This window comes from Mercurialis annua, linkage group LG5, assembly GCF_937616625.2.
Source record: "Mercurialis annua linkage group LG5, ddMerAnnu1.2, whole genome shotgun sequence".
NCBI classification, from domain to species: Eukaryota; Viridiplantae; Streptophyta; class Magnoliopsida; order Malpighiales; family Euphorbiaceae; genus Mercurialis; species Mercurialis annua.
The window spans coordinates 21,172,141-21,191,555 of record NC_065574.1 but is presented as its reverse complement, the minus strand read 5'-3'; the positions used below and the strand labels follow the sequence as shown (position 1 = coordinate 21,191,555).

Sequence of the window (19,415 nt, the reverse complement as noted above, 5' to 3'; positions counted from 1 at the left end):
GATAGCGGGTCTACGATTTTCCCGCAACACACTTCTTTCAAAGCCCCCGAGATTGTCTTGAAACGGTTCTAGTGGAAGATTAGCCCTTCGTGTATTGTGCATACACTATAGTTGATATCCTACACAAACAACAACAAGCAAACCACGCGTAACCCGGAAAAAAGCAAAAACAAACAATTGTAACAAAAACAGAAAATAAAACTAACTCGACCGAACTACAACTAATTTCAATCAATCAATAAACACTCGTCACTCCCCGGCAACGGCGCCAAAAACTTGTTGAGAATTAACCCAACTTGTAATAGAGTGGACCTAAGTCCGAGTTATCGTACCCACAAGGAGTGAATTCAAGAGTGATGATTGATGAGAATGATTTTAGTTGCTATTCAATTCGTTTAGCAAACATGAATATGGTTTTCAAAGTATCAAAAGTATAAAGGTGAACACTACTAAACTTACAATTAAACTAAATTAAACAAGATTGAACAATAAAGATTCAACTAAGGGTAAAAACGCTTGGAGGTTGCTAGTCATGCCAAAGTCATATCTAGGTAGTTCGGGTCAAGTTGATAGGAGCTTAGGTCGGGTCAAGCTATTCTACGGAACCAATTCCGCTCTCTCGAGCCGGAAGTGAATGAGTCAAAACTTGATTAACAATTCCGAAATCTAATCCCCTCTCGTGCTCATAGATTTCGATAGAGTTAATCGAGCCGACTAATCAAGCAAACTCCACAACGAAGATAGACCTAGATCATGCTAATGCATCTAGGTCTAAATCATGTACTCCCCTAAGTATAGTCTAATTAGTTAACTCTCGTCCTCCTAATTAAACCACATAGCAAAGAATAAGAGGCCAACCTATTCTAAGCATTAAGCTCAAGAAGCACAACAACCAACATCACCCATAAAACCTAACCCTAATCACCTATTTAATCAAACATGGCAATCATAACAACCCCCAAAAAAGGGGTTTAGCTACTAATCATCATCATGGCAAAACTAATTAAGCAATAATGAAGATTAGGCATAGAGTAAAGATTAAGTACCTTGGAGTAATAAATGAACCTTAAACACATGAACAAGATAATGAAGCTTCAATTAAAAGAATAATACTTGTATTTAATAAGTTTCCCAATATAGCAAAATCTGGAAATTAGTTTGAGGAACACCAAGAACTATGATGATCTATTACTACTTTAAGTAAGAACAATGAGAACAATGATTTTAAAGATAAAGAGAAAGTGTTGCTACAATAATGAGATGTCTATCAATTCTCTACCAAATCATGACATAACCTAAAATAGAGATAAAAGGGTTTTTATATGTTTACAAAAGAGGAAAGAAAAACATTCACTCAAGGAGTGTTTGGCCCAAAGAAGCAAAGAGAATCAAGCCTTGAAGCATTTGAAATCAAATTTTCCCCTTTACACAAGCCTAAGCTCGAATCGAGCTTGATTTTTTGCTCCTCAAGCTCGATTCGAGCTTGAATTTCTGGAACTCAGAGTGGTGAGCTCGAATCGAGCTCCCTCTTGGCCTTGGTGAGCTCGATTCGAGCTTGGCATTACGGTTTCAGCTCCGATCTTCAAAACTTCATAACTTTGCGTAGAAATGTCCGATTGAGTCGATTCTTGAACCGTTGGAAAGCTTGGTACGTCTACTTCAACTTTCATGAAGAACACAAATTTATTTGAGGCTTCTACCTGGTTCCAATTTGCCAATTAGTGCAGAGGGGTCGGTTTTTCAGACTTGCAAATGAGCTTTCGCCTCTTTTCCGTCGACTTTTCCATCTTTTGTATCAAAATGCTTCCGCGATGCTCCAAAGTACCTGAAATAATAAAACATATAATAAGGCACTAGGAATACCATAAAACCGTGATAAATCGTAATAAAAGCATGCGGAAACGGCACCCTAAATTGGAGTAAAATACTCCTATCAGACTCCATGCTACACCGTAGCCGAGTGCTCACTCGTATCGATCATTGTCCAACTTCGAATTTCATATTCATATTCATATCACATCATACATATATTATATCAAATCATTTCTCATATGCAAACACACTAGACTGACTCGATACTGGTGATCACACAGCCTATTGACACCCAATAGGTAGCTAGTTTCTTCGGATCGCATACTAGTTCCTCGTATATAAACTTGATAAAAACATATAACATTTAATCAAATCATATATAATGCGATGCGTATAAACAATTCACGTGCATATAAAATATAGTATTAAATAACTTTAATATGTAATGCACGAAAGTAAAGTGCAACTCATAATGACCGCTATGCAATTAATGACGTGGTCGATGTAATGATATGCTCTCGTTATCCCACGTCTACTGACCTCTCTGCTAGCTGACACGTCTGACAAAACGTTTAATAGTTAGACGGAAATTTTATGCTTTATATGTATAATACTTTTAAGTTATAGGGTTAAGTTTTATTCTTGATACTATTCTCGTATTCAATAACTTTTATTCGTATTTACGACTTAACGAATACTAATCCTCGTATTCGAGAATCGTGTAACGGTCTTAACGTTTTCTGTTATCGTTGACTATCGAAAACGTCGAGCTTATCTCGAGACATATGATTCTCGAAGTACTATATACATAAGTTAGTGTATTAAACATATCACTGGTATCTGGTGCCGTGAACAACATATATCGTATATAGCTTACAAAAAGATATAAACAAGACAGCAAGTTATATGCACAATCATAATGTACTGATATCTAAGCTACGACTCTATGAACACTGGACCACTACTGTAGCACTCACAGAAGTCAGAGGACAATACATACACAGCTGACTTCCGGATTCCAAAACTGGCTTCTAACTAGGTCCAGACGCTAAGCACCTGAAAGACATCAAAAGTGAGGGGTCAGTATTTGGGAAAATATTGAGTGAGTTTGCAATTTACTAACGACATTATTATAAAAACATAGCATCACATTTCAAGAAAACAATAAGATGAAATAATACATATAAACAGGTATTTGATCCGTTCGAAACTAATATCCTAGCATGCGACATAATTTGCAAATATATATATTCAAATCATACTGATCCAAATGGTACGATCCGGGAGTGTTCACACTCTACCTCGTCAATCGCGAACTATCTCTTAATCCCAAAGCGTGAGTCCAACTCACTAGATACGGGGACTCTGTACTACACCGTAGCCGAGTGCTCACTCGTATCAAATCATTGTTCAACTTCGAAATTCACATTCATATTCATATCATATCATACATATATATATATATATATATATATATCAAATCATTTCTCATATGCAAACACACTAGCCTGACTCGATACTGATGATCACACAGCCTATTGACACCCAATAGGTAGCTAGTTTCTTCGGATCGCATACTAGTTCCTCGTATATAAACTTGATAGAAACATATGACATTTAATAAAATCATATATAATGCGATGCGTATAAACAATACACGTATATAAAAAATATAGTATTAAATAACTTTAATATGTAATACATGAAAGTAAAGTGCAACTCATATTGACCGCTATCCAATTAATGACGTGGTCGATGTAATGATATGCTCTCGTTATCCCACGTCTACTGACCTCTCTGCTCGCTGACACATCTGATAAAACGTTTAATAGTTAGACGTGAATTTTATGCTTTATATGTATAATACTTTTAAGTTCTAAGGTTTAGTTTTATTCTTGATACTATTCTCGTATTCAATAAATTTTATTCGTATTTACGACTTAACAAATACTAATCCTCGTATTCGAGAATCGTGTAATGGTCTTAACGTTTTCTGTTATCGTTGACTATCGAAAATGTCGAGCTTATCTCGAGACATATGATTCTCGAAGTCCGAAATTCATCTTTTAGAGTCAAACACTCAAAAACGTCAAATACCTAGGTCAAATACGATCCCCGTACACATCGGTGCGAGTCGGGGTGCACGTGCGTGCATCTCGGTGGGTGCACGATCGTGCAACCCAGGTGCACGTTCAAGCACCTCTGGTGCACGTTCGTGCACTCGTGGTGCACGGTCTTGCACCACGTGCACTGCCCCCGGAAGTCGATTTCCGGGGATTTTCGACCAACTCAACGTGCTAGAACATCCACACACTCAAAACCCATATCTTTGTTTTTGTTAAAACGCTAAAAATGAGCTTAAAATATCAAATTCAATACGAATACACTAATTTCCTTAAAACAGGTAATAAGATCATCATTTTCATGCCAAAAACCGACCTCTCACCTTGATTTGATGCCCGGAGATGATAGAGGCTTGAATTCCGAAGAAATCGCCGCGAGAATCGCTTGAAACGGACGTCGAACGGAGAAACGGCGGCGAAACGACGATATCGATCGATATTTTGTTTCCATCTCTGGATTCTTCTCTTCATCTATCTGATTCATATTTCCTTTCTATATATATCTTGGCTATAATGTCATTTTGGTCCTTGTTCTTTTTGTTTGTTATTATTTGTCTTTTAAACTTTTCTTTAATTCAATTTAATCCATAACTAAATTAAATAAACACTTTAATTAAAACTTATATGTATTATTTATATCCAATAAATAATACGAATCCCGATATTAATATTTTTCCGTCATAACCTAAAATTTCCATTCCTGAGTCGTAATTGGCTAGATTACCACAGTCCTTGTACTTTTTTTTGGGGTTTTTCTTGACATTTTACCTTTTAATTCCAATTCCAATTTTAGAATTAAAATATAACATTAATATCCGCATCATTACTTTCTCGAAACCGAATTACTAAAACTTTATTTATCTTAATTTCTCGGAAAACTTTCCGATATCGCCACTCTTGCGACTCGAAACTGGACATGTGGTCCAATTAGATAATTAAATCTTTTGGGGTATTACAAATGCAAAGGTTTAAAAAGTTGCGAAACCAATCCGAACGTTTCACCTTTTTAGCGATTGAAGCCAAACATTTACAAACGTTACGAAACAAAACCAAACGTTTCACCTTTTTAGCAATATAAGCCAAATATTTACAAAACGTTACGAAATAAATCCAAACGTTTCACCTTTTTACCGATTTAAGCCAAATGTTTATAATGTTACGAAACAAATCAAAACGTCTCCCCTTTTTAACGATTTAAGCCAAACATTTAAAATGTGACAAAACCAATCCAAACGTTTCACCTTTTTAGTGATGTAAGCCAAACGTTTACAAATGTTACGAAACATATCCAAACGATTCACCTTTTTAGCAATTTAAGCCAAATGTTTAAAACGTTACAAAACCAATCCAAACGTTAAAAACATTACGAAACAAATCCAAATGTTTCACCTTTTTAGTGATTTACTTCAAACGTTTACAAACGTTACAAAACCAAAAACGTTACGAAACAAATCCAAACTTTTAGACTTTTTAGAAACTTAAGCCAAAATCTTTACGAACGTTACGAAACAAATCCAAAAGTTTCACCTTTTAGTGATTTAAGCCAAACATTTAAAACGTTATAAAACCAACCCAAACGTTTATAAACATTACAAAACAAATCCAAATATTTCACCTTTTTAGCGATTGAAGCCAAGCGTTTACAAAAGGTTTGGCTTAAATCGCTAAAAAGGTGAAACGCTTGGTTTTATTTTGTAACATTTGTAAAAGTTTGGCTTAAATTGATAAAAATGTGAAACGTTTAGATTGGTTTTGTAACGTCTGTAAACGTTTGGCTGAAATCGCTAAAAATGTGAAACGTTTGGATTTGTTACGTAACGTTTGTAAACGTTTGGCGTAAATCGCTAAAAAGGAGAAACGTTTGGATTTGTTTCGTAACGTTTGTAAACGTTTGGCTTAAATCGCTAAAAAAGAGAAACGTTTGAATTGGTTTCTTAACATTGTAAACGTTTGGCTTAAATTGCTAAAAAGGTGAAATGTTTGGATTTATTTCGTATCATTGTAAACGTTACGAAACAAATCCAAATGTTTCACCTTTTTAGCGATTTAAGACAAACGTTTACAAACGTTACAAGACAAATCCAAATGTTTGTTTCGTAACGTTTTAAATGTTTGGATACAATTGCTAAAAAGGTGAAACGTTTGGATTTGTTTCGTAAAGTTTTAAATGTTTTGCTGCAATTGATAAATAGGGGAAACGTTTGGATATGTTTCATAACGTTTTAAACGTTTGGCTTAAATCGCTAAAAAGATGAAACATTTAGATTTGTTTCGTAACGTTTGTAAACGTATTAGCGTTTGAAGCCAAACGATTACAAACGTTACGAAACCAATTCAAACGTTTACAAATGTTACGAAATAAATCCAAACGTTTCACTGTTTTAGCGATTTAAGCCAAACGTGTAAAACGTGACGAAACTAATTCAAATGATTAAAACGTAACAAAACAAATCCACTAAAAAGGTGAAACGTTTGGATTTGTTTCGTAACATTTGGATTTGTTTGTAACGTTTGTAAATGTTTGGTTTAAAAATGTGAAACGCTTGGCTTAAATTGATAAAAATGATCTGTTCCATAACGTTTGTAAATGTTTGGCTTAAATCGCTAAAAAGGTGAAACATTTGGATTAAATCGCTAAAAAGGTTAAACGTTAAGATTTGTTTCGTAACATTTTGGGTTAAATCGCTAAAAAGGTGAAACGTTTGGTTTTGTTTCGTAACGTTTGTAAACGTTTAGATTGATTTCGTAACGTTATAAATGTTTGGCATAAATCGCTAAAAAGGTGAAACGTTTAGTTTAATTTCTTAATGTTTGTAAACGTTTGGATTTGTTTCGTGACGTTTTAAACCTTTGGATTTATTTCGTAACGTTTTTAATCGTTCGGCTACGTTTACAAACGTTACAAAGCAAATCCAAATGTTTCCTCTTTTTAGCGATTTAAGCCAAACATTTACAAACGTAACGAAACCAAAAAGGTTTTGAAACTAACCAAACGTTTTACCTTTTTAGCGATTTAAGCCAAACGTTTGGATTAGCGATTTACGAACCAAATCCATACATTTGCGAAATGAATCCACACATTTAAAATGTTACGAATCAAAATGTTACGAAACAAATTCAAACGTTACACCTTTTTAGAGATGTAAGACAAATGTTTGGATTTAAGCCAAAAGTTTAAAACGTTACGAGACCAATCCAAACGTTTCAAACATTACGAAACAAATCCATATGTTTCACTTTTTTAGTGATTTAAACTAAAAGTATAAAACGTTACAAAACCGGCTAATAATCATGGACGGTCCTCGACCTTTGCACTAAGCTTCCTTAAACCCCCTTACCATTTAAAAGCTTTCCTAAACCCCCTGACCTTTATGGTGGCGCCACTCACGGCCCTCCTGACAAAAAAAAAAACCAAAATCGCGGCGCCGTCAACGATTAAATCGTTTGCATGCCTGTTCCTCTCCACCTGTCCCCCCACGTGGCCTCTCCTCTGTCAGAAGCAACAGTTCCTTCCTCAGACATGTTGGTTGACTTTTTTAAATTTTAAAATAAATTTTTTTTACCTTCTTAGTTAATTTTCTCTTTCTCTTTTTTCACCTTCTGACATACTCTTTCTTCTTTGTTATATTTGTTTTTGAAATCAATCTTTTTCTATTTTCCCTCCCCTCTGACCTAGGCGTTTGTCCTCGTCATTTCTTGCTCTTCATTTTCTGTCGTTCTCTAGTTCGCCTGCGTTGCATTTCGAGATCCGGGTATTAAAAAAAATGGTTGATTAATTTTTGTAGAGTTATTGTCATATTGACACATTTTTGGTATTGATATGTTTATAGGGTAAAACAGTAAAAGAAGATAATGGGAAAAGAAAAGATCTTTGGCAGTGATGAGACTAAAGGGACGAAACGGCCAGGTTAGAATTTTAATTTTAGGTTTATGGTAATTTTTTTGGTTTTTGGGTATGTGTTTTTGGATACTTCAAATTATAATTTTAGGTTTATTGTAAATTTTTAGGTTTTTGGATATGTGTTTTTGGAGGAGTTATTCTTAAGTTGGTTGTAAAATTTGTTGATTTGTTTTGCATAATGTCTCTGAATGTCTCTGCATTGTTTGTTTGAACAGCCCCTACCTTGGAAGTGGATTCTGAGATCCTGGAAATTGTTCTGCACTACGATGGAGAATTTGGAGAGGGTAGTTGTTTGTGGGGTGATGTGTGTGCAAGGTGTTTTGACATTTCGCAATTGTCACTGAATAGGCTTGATTTGTGGGCAAAAAAAATTGGAGTGAAGGGGCTCGTTATGTATTATTGGAGGCAGCCAGAGTTGGACTATCATCGAGGGATAAAGCCAATTGAACATGATAGAGATGTTGAGGAGATGGCAAGGGCTGGGCTAAAAGTAGGTGTGGTTGATGTGCATGTTAGATATTTAACCTGTGATGATGTGCATAATTTGGTGCCTGAGAGTGGACCCAAGTTAGAATTGAAAGAAATTGAAGAAGATGGTCTAGTCGAGGCAGTTGAAGATGCTCCGGAAGTTGAAGAAGGTCCAGGTGAAGAGATATTGTTGCTAGAGTGGTACGGCAGTGATGATGAGGGCCAAGTAGAAGCCTTGGAAGTGCAGATTGCTGCTGCTCAAGGCCCATTTGATGTGGCTGAAGGTCCAGAAGAAGGGTGCAGCAAAAAACAGAAGAACAAATAATGAAATAAATGTAGCGTTTTTTATTTCCGGATATGTTGTTATTTTATTTTAAAACACTTATATGTTTTTTACATTTGCAATTTCATAATGTAGCATTGTTTTTTATTTCCTGATATGTTGTTATTTTATTTAAGACACTCTTTCATTTGGAAATTTTACAAATTTATTTTTGGAAAAATGAAATACTTTTTAAGACACTGTCTTTCATTCTAATACTTTTGTTCACATAAGGTCCTTGACTTTTGAAATGGATTGAGCAGTGGACCCTGATATTTGTTACTCTGGACAAAAAAATTTCCAAAAACATATAGAACATACATTACTTACAGAACATGTAAAATATAATACATAAAGACATATGAACAAGTAGAAAAGTAAAATTATTATTTCATTTCATTAAATATTCAAACATTTCAGAACATTTAGAAAAAAATACATAAACAAGCAGGAACCCTGAGCAAGAACACAAATCTCCATCTTGACCAAAAATACATAAAAAAAGTGATCCTCTTAAGCAAAAATACATAAACAAGAATAGATAAACAAGTCATCCTCATAAGCAAGCTTCAGTGCGTGATAAACACAAAACTCCATCTTGATCATACCGTCAGCGAAAAATTCGTGGTCACTATCAAGAAGGAACCCTGAAAAAGAACGATAGTAATTGCTGGTGCCTTGAATGTTCTGGGTAGCACTGTGAAACTTGTGACTTGAGTTGGCATTAACTTCAATTTCATAGGGGCAGCATCCAGTTGCTTTCGGTCCAAGACAACACATTGTCAGAATATTCCAATAAGAACACATTGTGTTGTTCAGAACAAACACAATGTCTGTGTTTTCCTCTTGGAGAATAAAAAGATTATCATTCAGCTGGACAGAAACAGGGAATTTACGACCATAGACAAACGGCTTCATAAAATCTTTATGCATCACTTTACAGTGAGCATAAATCATTTCAGATGTTCCCTTGACATTGCAAACTTCAATGGGGCATGAACACTCAATAAAAGAACAGAACTTTTCGTGGTTGATCTTACCTAACAGTTTTTGGGCATCCATAATTCTTGAATGAGCAACAAACTCTCAATGACTCAGCAACATCTTCCAGAATCCGGTTCCTCATTCTCCCGATAGGAAGGGTGCAAGAATGGCACTTTTGAGTCTTCTCCGAGCATGCGTTGCATGTTGCATGCCCATTTTCACACTGAATATAATTACAGAAACAATACAATTACTAAACAATACAATTACAGAAATAAATAACAGTTAATGGTAAAGAGAAACAAATGGGTACAAACCTGAATAATTAGAGTTGTTAAGGGTCCATAACATATTGGGCAATCCATAATTTCCATATTAAGTTAAGACACAACAATATTATCGGACATCTTCTGGTTACTCTGAGAATATGAAAAATTTGTGTACTCTGAAATGTTTGAATCAGTTGTTGTGGTAGCCTATTTAAATAAGTTAGCATCATGACTCTTCAATTTCTTTAAATGCCCTTTGTGGATGTAATTAATTAGTGGTTGTAGTTAACGAAGAGGCTGTATTGGCACAATACAACTGATGGAACGGGTGTAATGAAAGGGTTTCTTGGAAAACTCATTTCTAATCTTTGCCATTAAGTTTTCATTTTTTTGGCGGTTTATTTTTCAGTGAAGTCTAATATAGCCCTTGAAATTTCAATCGATTATGAAAGACAGCACCTGAACTTATATTTTATAATCAACGACAGTACTGTAATTTAAAATTTTGAATCACACACAGTTTTCATAGAAAGCAAGTTGAATGAGTTTAAGATAATACAAAAAATTATTGGAACATAGTTAACTAACAACACTGGACAAACACAAGCCATTGTCACTTAACAAAAATTGCATCAATTTTTCTTGAAGCAAGCAACGGCTAAACTACAACCGGCAACAGCAAAAGCCACAAAAAAACCAAGCTTCATGATCTTGTTTTTCCTCTCCATGTGTGAGCACTTGACTTCCATCAGCTTGATGTGGTCCTTCAGAGTCTCTATCTCCATAAGTTGCAGACCACTTTCCTGCATCATAATCACATTTTCTTCGTGGTACATCTCATGAGACTCCTTCAATCCCTCGAAGGCCTCATTAAGTTCCTGCAGTTCGTCAGTTTTAGTTGCCACATGAGTATGGGCATTAACTAGTTCCACTAGAGCGGCATTGCGTTCTTCAGTCATGGCATTAAGCTCACTTTTCAATTTCCTGACCACCGTCATTTGATAGGCCATGTCGTTATCGACCCAGACAAAAAAATTGCATTGATTCTGTGTAATGTAGGTCAAACGACAGTTAGATGGCAACAACGGAGGATTAAGTTTATATAAAATACTTACATTTCTCTTAGAACAGCCGTAAAATCTAAAATACTTACATTTCTCTTAGAACAGCCGTAAAACCTCCATCCTGGATTTCGTCCAGTAGAGGAAATCTGCAGACAGCATGGAATCCCACAATCGCACACAACTTGTTTAGCTTCTCCTTCCATTGTCGTTGTGTCTTGGAACTGGAGATCTATGGGAAGGCTGGTAAGAAAAAAAAGAAGGACACGAGGGTTTTCATAAAGGCGTTGAGTGTTGAATTGAATTATGTGTTATACCTTCATTTATGTAGGGTTCATAATTGCTTTTTGTTGTCATGTGTGACAGATGTCCCTTTTTAAATTAATAACAAACCTTTAGTGTTTTAATTATGAAGGTTGAGTACCTTAAGTGATCTTGATTTAAGAGGTTGAGGTCCAAAGATGATCTTTGAGTAAAAGGTTGAGTACCATATTTGTTCTTATAATAAAAGCATGAGGACCGTGGCTGACCTTTAAGAAAAAGGATCAGGACCTTAGTTGGTGTTATAAAAAGTTGACCTTATGGTTGCTAAAAAAAACAGACAAACACAAACTGTTTAATACAGGAACTGTTGAATACATACATCCATTCATTCATTCAAATACATCCATTCCAATACATTCACTAAAATTCTAATCACAATGTAAAACCTACCTGCACACCCTAACAAAATACTACCTATGTGCACCAACATAATTAACAAAATAATTAGCACTAAACCATGTTCAAGAACTACGTGTTTTTGGATCTCTTCCTCAAGATGTTCATGTATCTAGAGGGAACATCTTTAGCTCTCCTCTTCCCTTTTCCTTTTTCAGCTTGAGTAGGGATAGGTTGGGACGGAGCTCCATCTTCAACAGTGCTCCGTTGGCTGTTGAAGGCATGCTCTTCTGCATCACCTGGGTGGTTCTGGTTGTTCTGGTCAGGTTGGCCTTGGTCAGCAACCGGAGGTTCCGCCTGAACTGCTTCATCCACAAATGGAAAGGTTTCACGTCTACTCGGTGACCTATGAACGACTTGACTTGTACCCTGCCATGGAAGGACACAGACCAATTAGAAATTTAATGGAATAATAAACCAAAAACTAAAAGCAACAAAACCAGACATTCACTAACATCCATCATCCAGTGGAGGGTTAATGGAGCGTCATGAAGCACAGGTTCTCTTTCAGCAGACTGACCCCCAGGTTCTCTTTCAGCAGACTGACCACCAGGCTCAATTTAAGCAGACGGACCACCAACCTCATGAGGTGACTGACCCCCACTTCTCTTTAGGCAAACCCTTTTATTGTGTCCAAATTTGCCACATAAACTGCAAGTCATTCTCATATTTCCCTTCCTTAGCAACTTTGCCCAACTTGCAGCGGCTTCCTTGGCTTTTTCAACCCTTTGTTTCTCTAGTTCCTCCGCCTCCTTTTTTCTAGCCGTTGGTATTCTGCCCCTCTTCTTCTTATGTACTGGGGATGGTGGGAGTATGATGTTGAATGGCTCAGGGTCTGTTTCCCACATGTCTGGCCCATTCACAAGGTTGATTACATAGCTGTATACCTTCTCATACGTAGCTATGCTATAACATTAAACCACAAACTCTTCAGGCCGTTGATTATTTCCATATATGCATGGTGTAGCATGCGAACATGGGATTCCACTAAGCTGCCACCTTCGACATATGCATGTTCTGTTAGCCAAATCAACCACGAACTGGCCCCCTGGGCCCTCTACCTCCCACTGAGGGCTACCACCAAGATCTGCGGTGAACTTCCAACCATAATCAATGATTTTGGCCAACTTCTTTCTGATCTTTGGACACAGCTCACCCTCCATATTTCTCCCAAACTTTTGCTTGTCATTTATCCTCTTCATAAGCTGAGTCCTTATCATTTCGAAGATTGTCAGCACTGACTTCTCTCTTCCAGCAAGTATGTACTTGTTGAATGCTTCAGTCAGGTTGTTTAGGAGGATATCACATTTCACTTCCTCCTTGAACAACGCTCTACACCAGTGTTTCCTGTTCCTCTCATTGATCCATTTGAAGCCAACATCATGTTTGTCTTCCAGAGCTTTCATTGCTCTATCCATGGCTGCTTTATAAGTTGCTGTTCCAATGTTCCACATAAAGGGCTTAATGTGTTGCGTGTGAAACATGCTCCTGAAAGTGGCCCACAAATGCCTCCAGCAAAATCGTTGCTTTGAATATGGGAACAGCTCCTTCACAGCATTCACCAAACCATGCACAAACGCACGAAATATAATCACCCATGGAATCTATAACAGACCCTATAGTTTGTAAATTATTCACCAAAGGACCCTAACCTTAATGTAAAAAAGCTAATACAGCACATTAACATTGATCACTAAAATCAACTAAGATTGTTCACCCATGGAATGTACCTTTTGTTTATCGGACATGAAAACAGTGGCATTCGTAAGGTGCAGATCAGCTTGAAGTAGCTCAATAAACCACATCCAGGTGTTTGTGTTCTCCGTTTTAACCCAGGTATATGCTATGGGGTACATACAGTTGTTTGGATCAATCCCTGTTGCAGAAAGAATTTGACCCCCGTATTTACCCTTCAACCAGCACCCATCCAGACAGACAATCTGTCTCATCCCATTCATGAGGGCATGCTTCAACCCATGAAAGCATACATACATTCCCTGGAACTTCTCCCTTGCTTCTTTAAACTCCACTGTGCTGCCTGGGTTGGTTCTCAAAACCTCCCTCTTGTAATCATACAGCTTCACATATTGCCGGTCCTCATCATCCTCCAATTTGTCCAATGATGCCCTTCTTGCTCTTCTGGCTTGCTGAATGCTTATTGATTGTTTTAGCTCCGTCTGAATCTTCTTCACAAACACTTCAGACTTATATTCAGGATCGTTTCTAAATTCTTCTAATTACTTGTCGGCAAGGATTGCACCCGTCAGGTGGAAGTTTTTGCTCACTTTAGGACATGAATGGCACAGATCAAGGGTCTTCACTCGGAATGTGTTTTCATCAGGATCTTTGAGGTGCAGCTTTGAGGCAAACACATAGAACGTACATTTAGTCTTTGAGTAGCACTTTGCCCTCACTCTTGTTATCTCATTTACAGGGAAGTGCAGTTGGTACCTGTGGTGTATCCCCCACTCACGGCAGGCCTTCTTAAACTGCTCCCTGTCATTGAAAAACATCCCAACAAAGAAAGTTGGACCCTCCTGGTCGTGGTCTTCATCAAACACATTAAAAGTCTCCCCCCCATCTTCTTATGAATCTCAAATAGATCTATTACCTTCAGACTCTATGTACTCTGAATCACCACCTACAGTGTCCTGGTGAATGGTTCTGTCCACACCACTAGACTCAAATTGGGCTTTCCCTTTAGGTCTCCCACCAGCCCTGTTCAGTGAAGCACCAACATTCTGTTCATTCTCTTCAGGCAACTGACCGGTTGACCTCAACTCGGTAGTCAAATCTTCATCACCATCTAAGATGTCATAATCAGGATCCACAATGTACTCATCTAGATCATCATCCTAATCTTCAACCCATTCTTGTGAATTATGATGCTGTTCTTCTGTGGGCATCGGTGACTGGTCTTCACTTCGCCTTTGCGGCAATTCCCTGTTCTGGTCCTCAAATAAACCCTCAAATGGGGGCTGATGTTGGGTCTGGAAGAAATTGTCAGAGTCCAAATCTTGAGTTTGTTGAGTAAGACCCTTATCATGCAGCCCCTTTCCCTCAGCCATGTGCGGCCCATCGTCAGCCCCCAAATCCTGAGCTTCCTCATGTGGCCCCTGAATTTGAACTTCTTCCTCTTGTGGCCCATGCTATTGGCCATGATATTCCTCGTGGGGTACATTCTGTTGGACATCCACAGGTGGCCCTTGATCTTGGACATCTTCACCAGCCCCAGCCACAGCCCTAGCCCCAACCTCAGCCCCATTCACTTGGCAATCTTCAGCAGCCCAATCCCTAGCCCCAGCCCCAGTCCCAGCCCCAGCACCAGCCTCAGCCCCATTCACTTGGCAAGCTTCAGCAGCCCCATCCCCCTTATCATGGTAATCTTCATCAGCCAACTGAACGCTTACCTCTTCATTTAACCCCTCACCAGCAACCTCATCATTCCCAGTATCAGTTTGGCCCAAATAATCTGCCCCTTCATATCTCCCTGGACCATAGAAGCCCCTTCACTTACATATGGAATCAACCATGACCCCCCACTTTCTGAAGGACCTTCACCAACATCCTTGGTAGCCAATGGTTTACCCCTTACTTTTTTTACGGGAGTGGGATACACATAAGCGTCATCTTTGGGTTTGGTATCTCCTCAAGTACAACATGTGGTGGCGACGGGGGTGGAGGGACTAAAGACTCAATATCTTTAATTGTCAATTTCCTAACATAGACATCCACTTCTCCATCCCTCTTCCCAGCCCTTGCCATTTCCATGACATCGTCTTCGTGATTTATCGGTCTCATCCAATCATGAAATTCCTTGTCTTTTTCTTTCCAATAATAATCAACTAATCCGTTAACTTTTTCTCTTTTCACCCATCTATCTAATTTCCTCATAGACATATCGGACATAGATTAAATGCCGGTGAACACTTACCCTTCATGGTAACCCCATTCCCCCAATTCCCCATTAATGTGAAGGTTGATTTGAAAATATTCTAAACCTGGTAACACTGCAAACAGACAAATATTTAAACACACCAACAACCATCAAGCAACACAAAAAGAATAGTAAATGCCAACCAACAGAAACATGAAAACAAAAAACAAGTCGTACAAAGATTAAACTAATCAAACCAACTAGTGGTCCTACAACAGTAAACAAATATAAAGCAACTTGTAGTCCTATGTCCAAAAGCAATAAACAAATTAAAGCATAGAATAACAAACATTTATAGAAATCAAAGTACTATGTAGTCCTACAAAAACAAAATCCACCAAAAAAAAACAAAACAGGATCAAAATTGACATACCTTCCACTACATCGTCACTATTGCTCCCATCCATTAAACCCCATCTAGGAGTTCCAGGTGGTCCCGTTCGTTCTCTTTCCTTTGATTTTCATTTTCCTTTCTTTCTCATTTCTGTAATTCCTTCACTATAAAAACATGTGACAGAGAGAGCATAAATACACCACATTAATCAAATCCTAAACCACATGAACCAGACAACAAGAGTACAAATAAATTTTTCTCTCTAAATTTTTGTTTTGTTCCGTCGTTATTATTTCTTCTTCACAATGCAAGAACAAAGATAGAACAGAAGACGAACAGGCAATCAAAGAAACAATGGTGGTGTGCAAAGGAGAGTTTGAGAAGAAAGAGAGGGAAGGAAGTGTATGTCAGAACGAAGATGAAAGAGAGAGAAAAGTTACCGAGCGGTTAATTTTTTTTATTTTAATATTCAAAAAGTCAACCTGCAACTCTGAAGGAGGAAATATTGATTCTGACAGAGGAGAGGTCACGTGGGTCGACAGGTGGCGAGAAACAGGCATGCAAACGATTTAATCGTTGGCGGCGCCGCTATTTTGTGTTTTTTTTCTAGAAGGGCCGTGAGTGGCGCCGCCATTAAGGTCAGGGGGTTTAGGGAAGCTTTTGAAAGGTCAGGGGGTTTAGGGAAGCTTAGCGTAAAGGTCGAGGACCGTCCACGATTATTAGCCTACAAAACCAATTCAAACGTTTAAAACATTTGGATTTTTGGCTTAAATTGCTAAAAAGAGGAAACGTTTTGCTTAAATCGCTAAAAATATGAAACGTTTGGATTTGTTCGTAAGGTTTTAAACGTTTGGATTGGTTTCATTACGTTTGTAAACGTTTGGCTTAAATCGCTAAAAAGGTTAAACGTTTGGATTTGTTTCATAAGGTTTGTAAATGTTTGGCTTCAATAGCTAAAAAGGTGAAACGTTTGGTTTTGTTTCGTAAAACGGTCAAACGTTTGTGGATATGTTTCGTAACATTTGTAAACATTTGGCTTAAATTGCTAAAAATGTGAAACAACTCCAAACGTGTCCCCTTTTTAGCAATTTAAGCAAAACATTTACAAACGTAACGAAACAAATCCAAACGTTTCACCTTTTTAGCGATTTAAGCCAAACGTTGACAAACGTTACAAAATCAATCCAAATTGAGCAATTTAAGCCAAACTTTCACAAGAGTTACGAAACAAATCCAAACGTCACCTTTTTAGCGATTTAAGCCAAACGTTTAAAACTTTACGAAAACATTCCAAACGTTTAAAACGTTACGAAACAAATGCAAACGTTTACAAACATTATGAAGCAAAACCAAACATTTCACCTTTTTAGCAATTCAAGCCAAACAATTACAAACGTTACAAAATAAAACCAAACGTTTAAAACGTTACAAAACAAATCCAAACGTTTTACCTTTTTTACGATTTAAGCCAAACGTTTAAAAACATTACGAAACAAATCTAAACGTTTAAATACGTTACGAAACCAATCCAAACGTTTAAAACGTTATAAAAAAAATATGAATGTTTCACCTTTTTAGCGATTTAAGCCAAACGTTTCGTAATATTTGTAAACGTTTGGCTTAAATCGCTAAAACGGTGAAACGTTTGGTTTTATTTCATAACTTTTGTAAACTTTTGGCTTAAATCGCTAAAAAGGTAAAATATGTGGTTTTGTTTTATAACGTTTGTAAATGTTTTATAACGTTTGTTACGTTTTAAACGTTCAAAACGCTATGAATCAAATCTTAACGTTTAAAATGCTACAAAACAAATCGTACCGTTTTAAACGTTTGGATTTGTTTCGTACTGTTTGGCTTAAATAACTAAAAAGGGTGAACCGTTTTGACTTCAATCGCTAAAAAGGTGAAACGTTTGGATTTGTTTCGTAACGTTTGTAGACGTTTGGCTTAAATCGCTAAAAATATGAAAATTTTGGATTTGTTTTGTAAAGTTTGTAAACGTCTGGCTTTAATCGCTAAAAAGGATAAACGTTAGGATTTCTTTCATAACGTTTAAAATGTTTGGATTGGTTTTATAAAGTTTGTAAACGTTTTTCTTAAATCGCTTAAAAGGTAAAACTTTTGAATTTGTTTTGCTTAAACATTTGGATTTTTATCGTAACGTTTTAAACGTTTGGCTTAAATCGCTAAAAAGGTGAAAATTTGGATTTGTTTCGTTATGTTTAAAACGTTTGAATTTGTTTTGTAACGTTTGTAAACGTTTGGCTTAAATAGCTAAAAAGATGAAACGTTTGTCATTTGTTTCGTAACGTTTGTAAACGTTTGGCTTAAATCGCTAAAAAGGTAAAACGTTTGGATTTTGTTTCGTAACGTTTTAAACGTTTGGATTTGTTTCATAATGCTTTAAACGTTTGGCTTAAATCGCTATAAGGTGAAACATTTGGATTTGTTTCGTAATGTTTTAAATGTTTGGATTGGTTTCATAAAGTTTGTAAATGTTTGACTTATATCAATAAAAATGTGAAACGTTTGGATTTGTTTCGTAACGTTTGTAAAAGTTTTGCTTAAATCGCTATAAAGATGAAACGTTTGGATTTGTTTTGTAACCTTTTAAACATTTGAATTGGTTTAGTAACATTTTAAACGTTTGGCTTGAATCGCTAAAAAGGTGAAACGCTAAAAAGGTGAAACGCTAAAAAGGTGAAACGCTAAAAAGGTTAAACGTCTGGATTTGTTTCCACCTTTTTATCGATTTACGCCAAACGTTTAAAATGTTACGAATTCAATTCAAACATTTAAAACGTAGCGAAACAAAACCTAACGTTTTGCCTTTTTAGCGATTTAATCCAAACGTTTAAAATGTTTGAATTTGTTTCGTAACGTTTTTAACGTTTGGATTTATTTCGTAACGTTTTAAATGTTTGGCTTAAATTGCTAAAAAGATGAAACGTTTGGATTTGATCCGTAACGTTTTAAACGTTTGGCTTAAATTGATAAAAAGGCGAAACGTTTGGAATTGTTTCGTAACATTTAAAATATTTGGATTTGTTTCGTAATGTTTTAAACGTTTGGATTTTTTTGTAACGTTTGTAAACATTTGGCTTAAATCGCTAAAAAGGTGAAACTTTTGGATTGAAACGTTTACAAACATTACGAAACAAAACAAAACTTTCACATTTTTAGCGATTTATGTCAATCGTTTACAAACGTTATGAAACAAAACCAAACGTTTCACCTTTTTAGCAATTTACGTCAAACGTTTACAAACGTTACAAAACAAATCCAAACTTTAAAACATTACAAAAAATCGAAACGTTTCACCTTTTTAGCGATTTCAGCCAAACATTTAAAACGTTACGAAACCAATCCAAATGTTTAAAACGTTATGAAACAAATCCAAATGTTTCCCTTTTTAGCTATTTAAGCCAAACGTTTACAAACGTTATGAAACAATTCCAAACTTTTGACATTTTTAGCGATTTAA

General features: G+C 36.5%; 2 protein-coding genes across 2 annotated transcripts; both read right to left on the bottom strand.

The window, feature by feature from the left end:
* Positions 1 to 9,139: 9,139 nt before the first annotated feature.
* Positions 9,140 to 9,984, bottom strand: LOC126681698 (E3 ubiquitin-protein ligase SINA-like 10). The gene is made up of 3 exons (XM_050377252.1): positions 9,928 to 9,984; positions 9,672 to 9,833; positions 9,140 to 9,595 (listed from the first exon to the last, which is right to left on the bottom strand). Exons 1-3 carry the CDS (start codon positions 9,982 to 9,984, stop codon positions 9,140 to 9,142), a joined length of 675 nt encoding a protein of 224 aa, XP_050233209.1.
* A 2,590-nt stretch (positions 9,985 to 12,574) lies between these two features.
* Positions 12,575 to 14,728, bottom strand: LOC126681697 (uncharacterized). The gene is made up of 6 exons (XM_050377251.1): positions 14,584 to 14,728; positions 14,272 to 14,466; positions 13,946 to 14,208; positions 13,391 to 13,843; positions 13,313 to 13,327; positions 12,575 to 13,264 (listed from the first exon to the last, which is right to left on the bottom strand). Exons 1-6 carry the CDS (start codon positions 14,726 to 14,728, stop codon positions 12,575 to 12,577), a joined length of 1,761 nt encoding a protein of 586 aa, XP_050233208.1.
* Between the last annotated feature and the right edge of the window lie 4,687 nt (positions 14,729 to 19,415).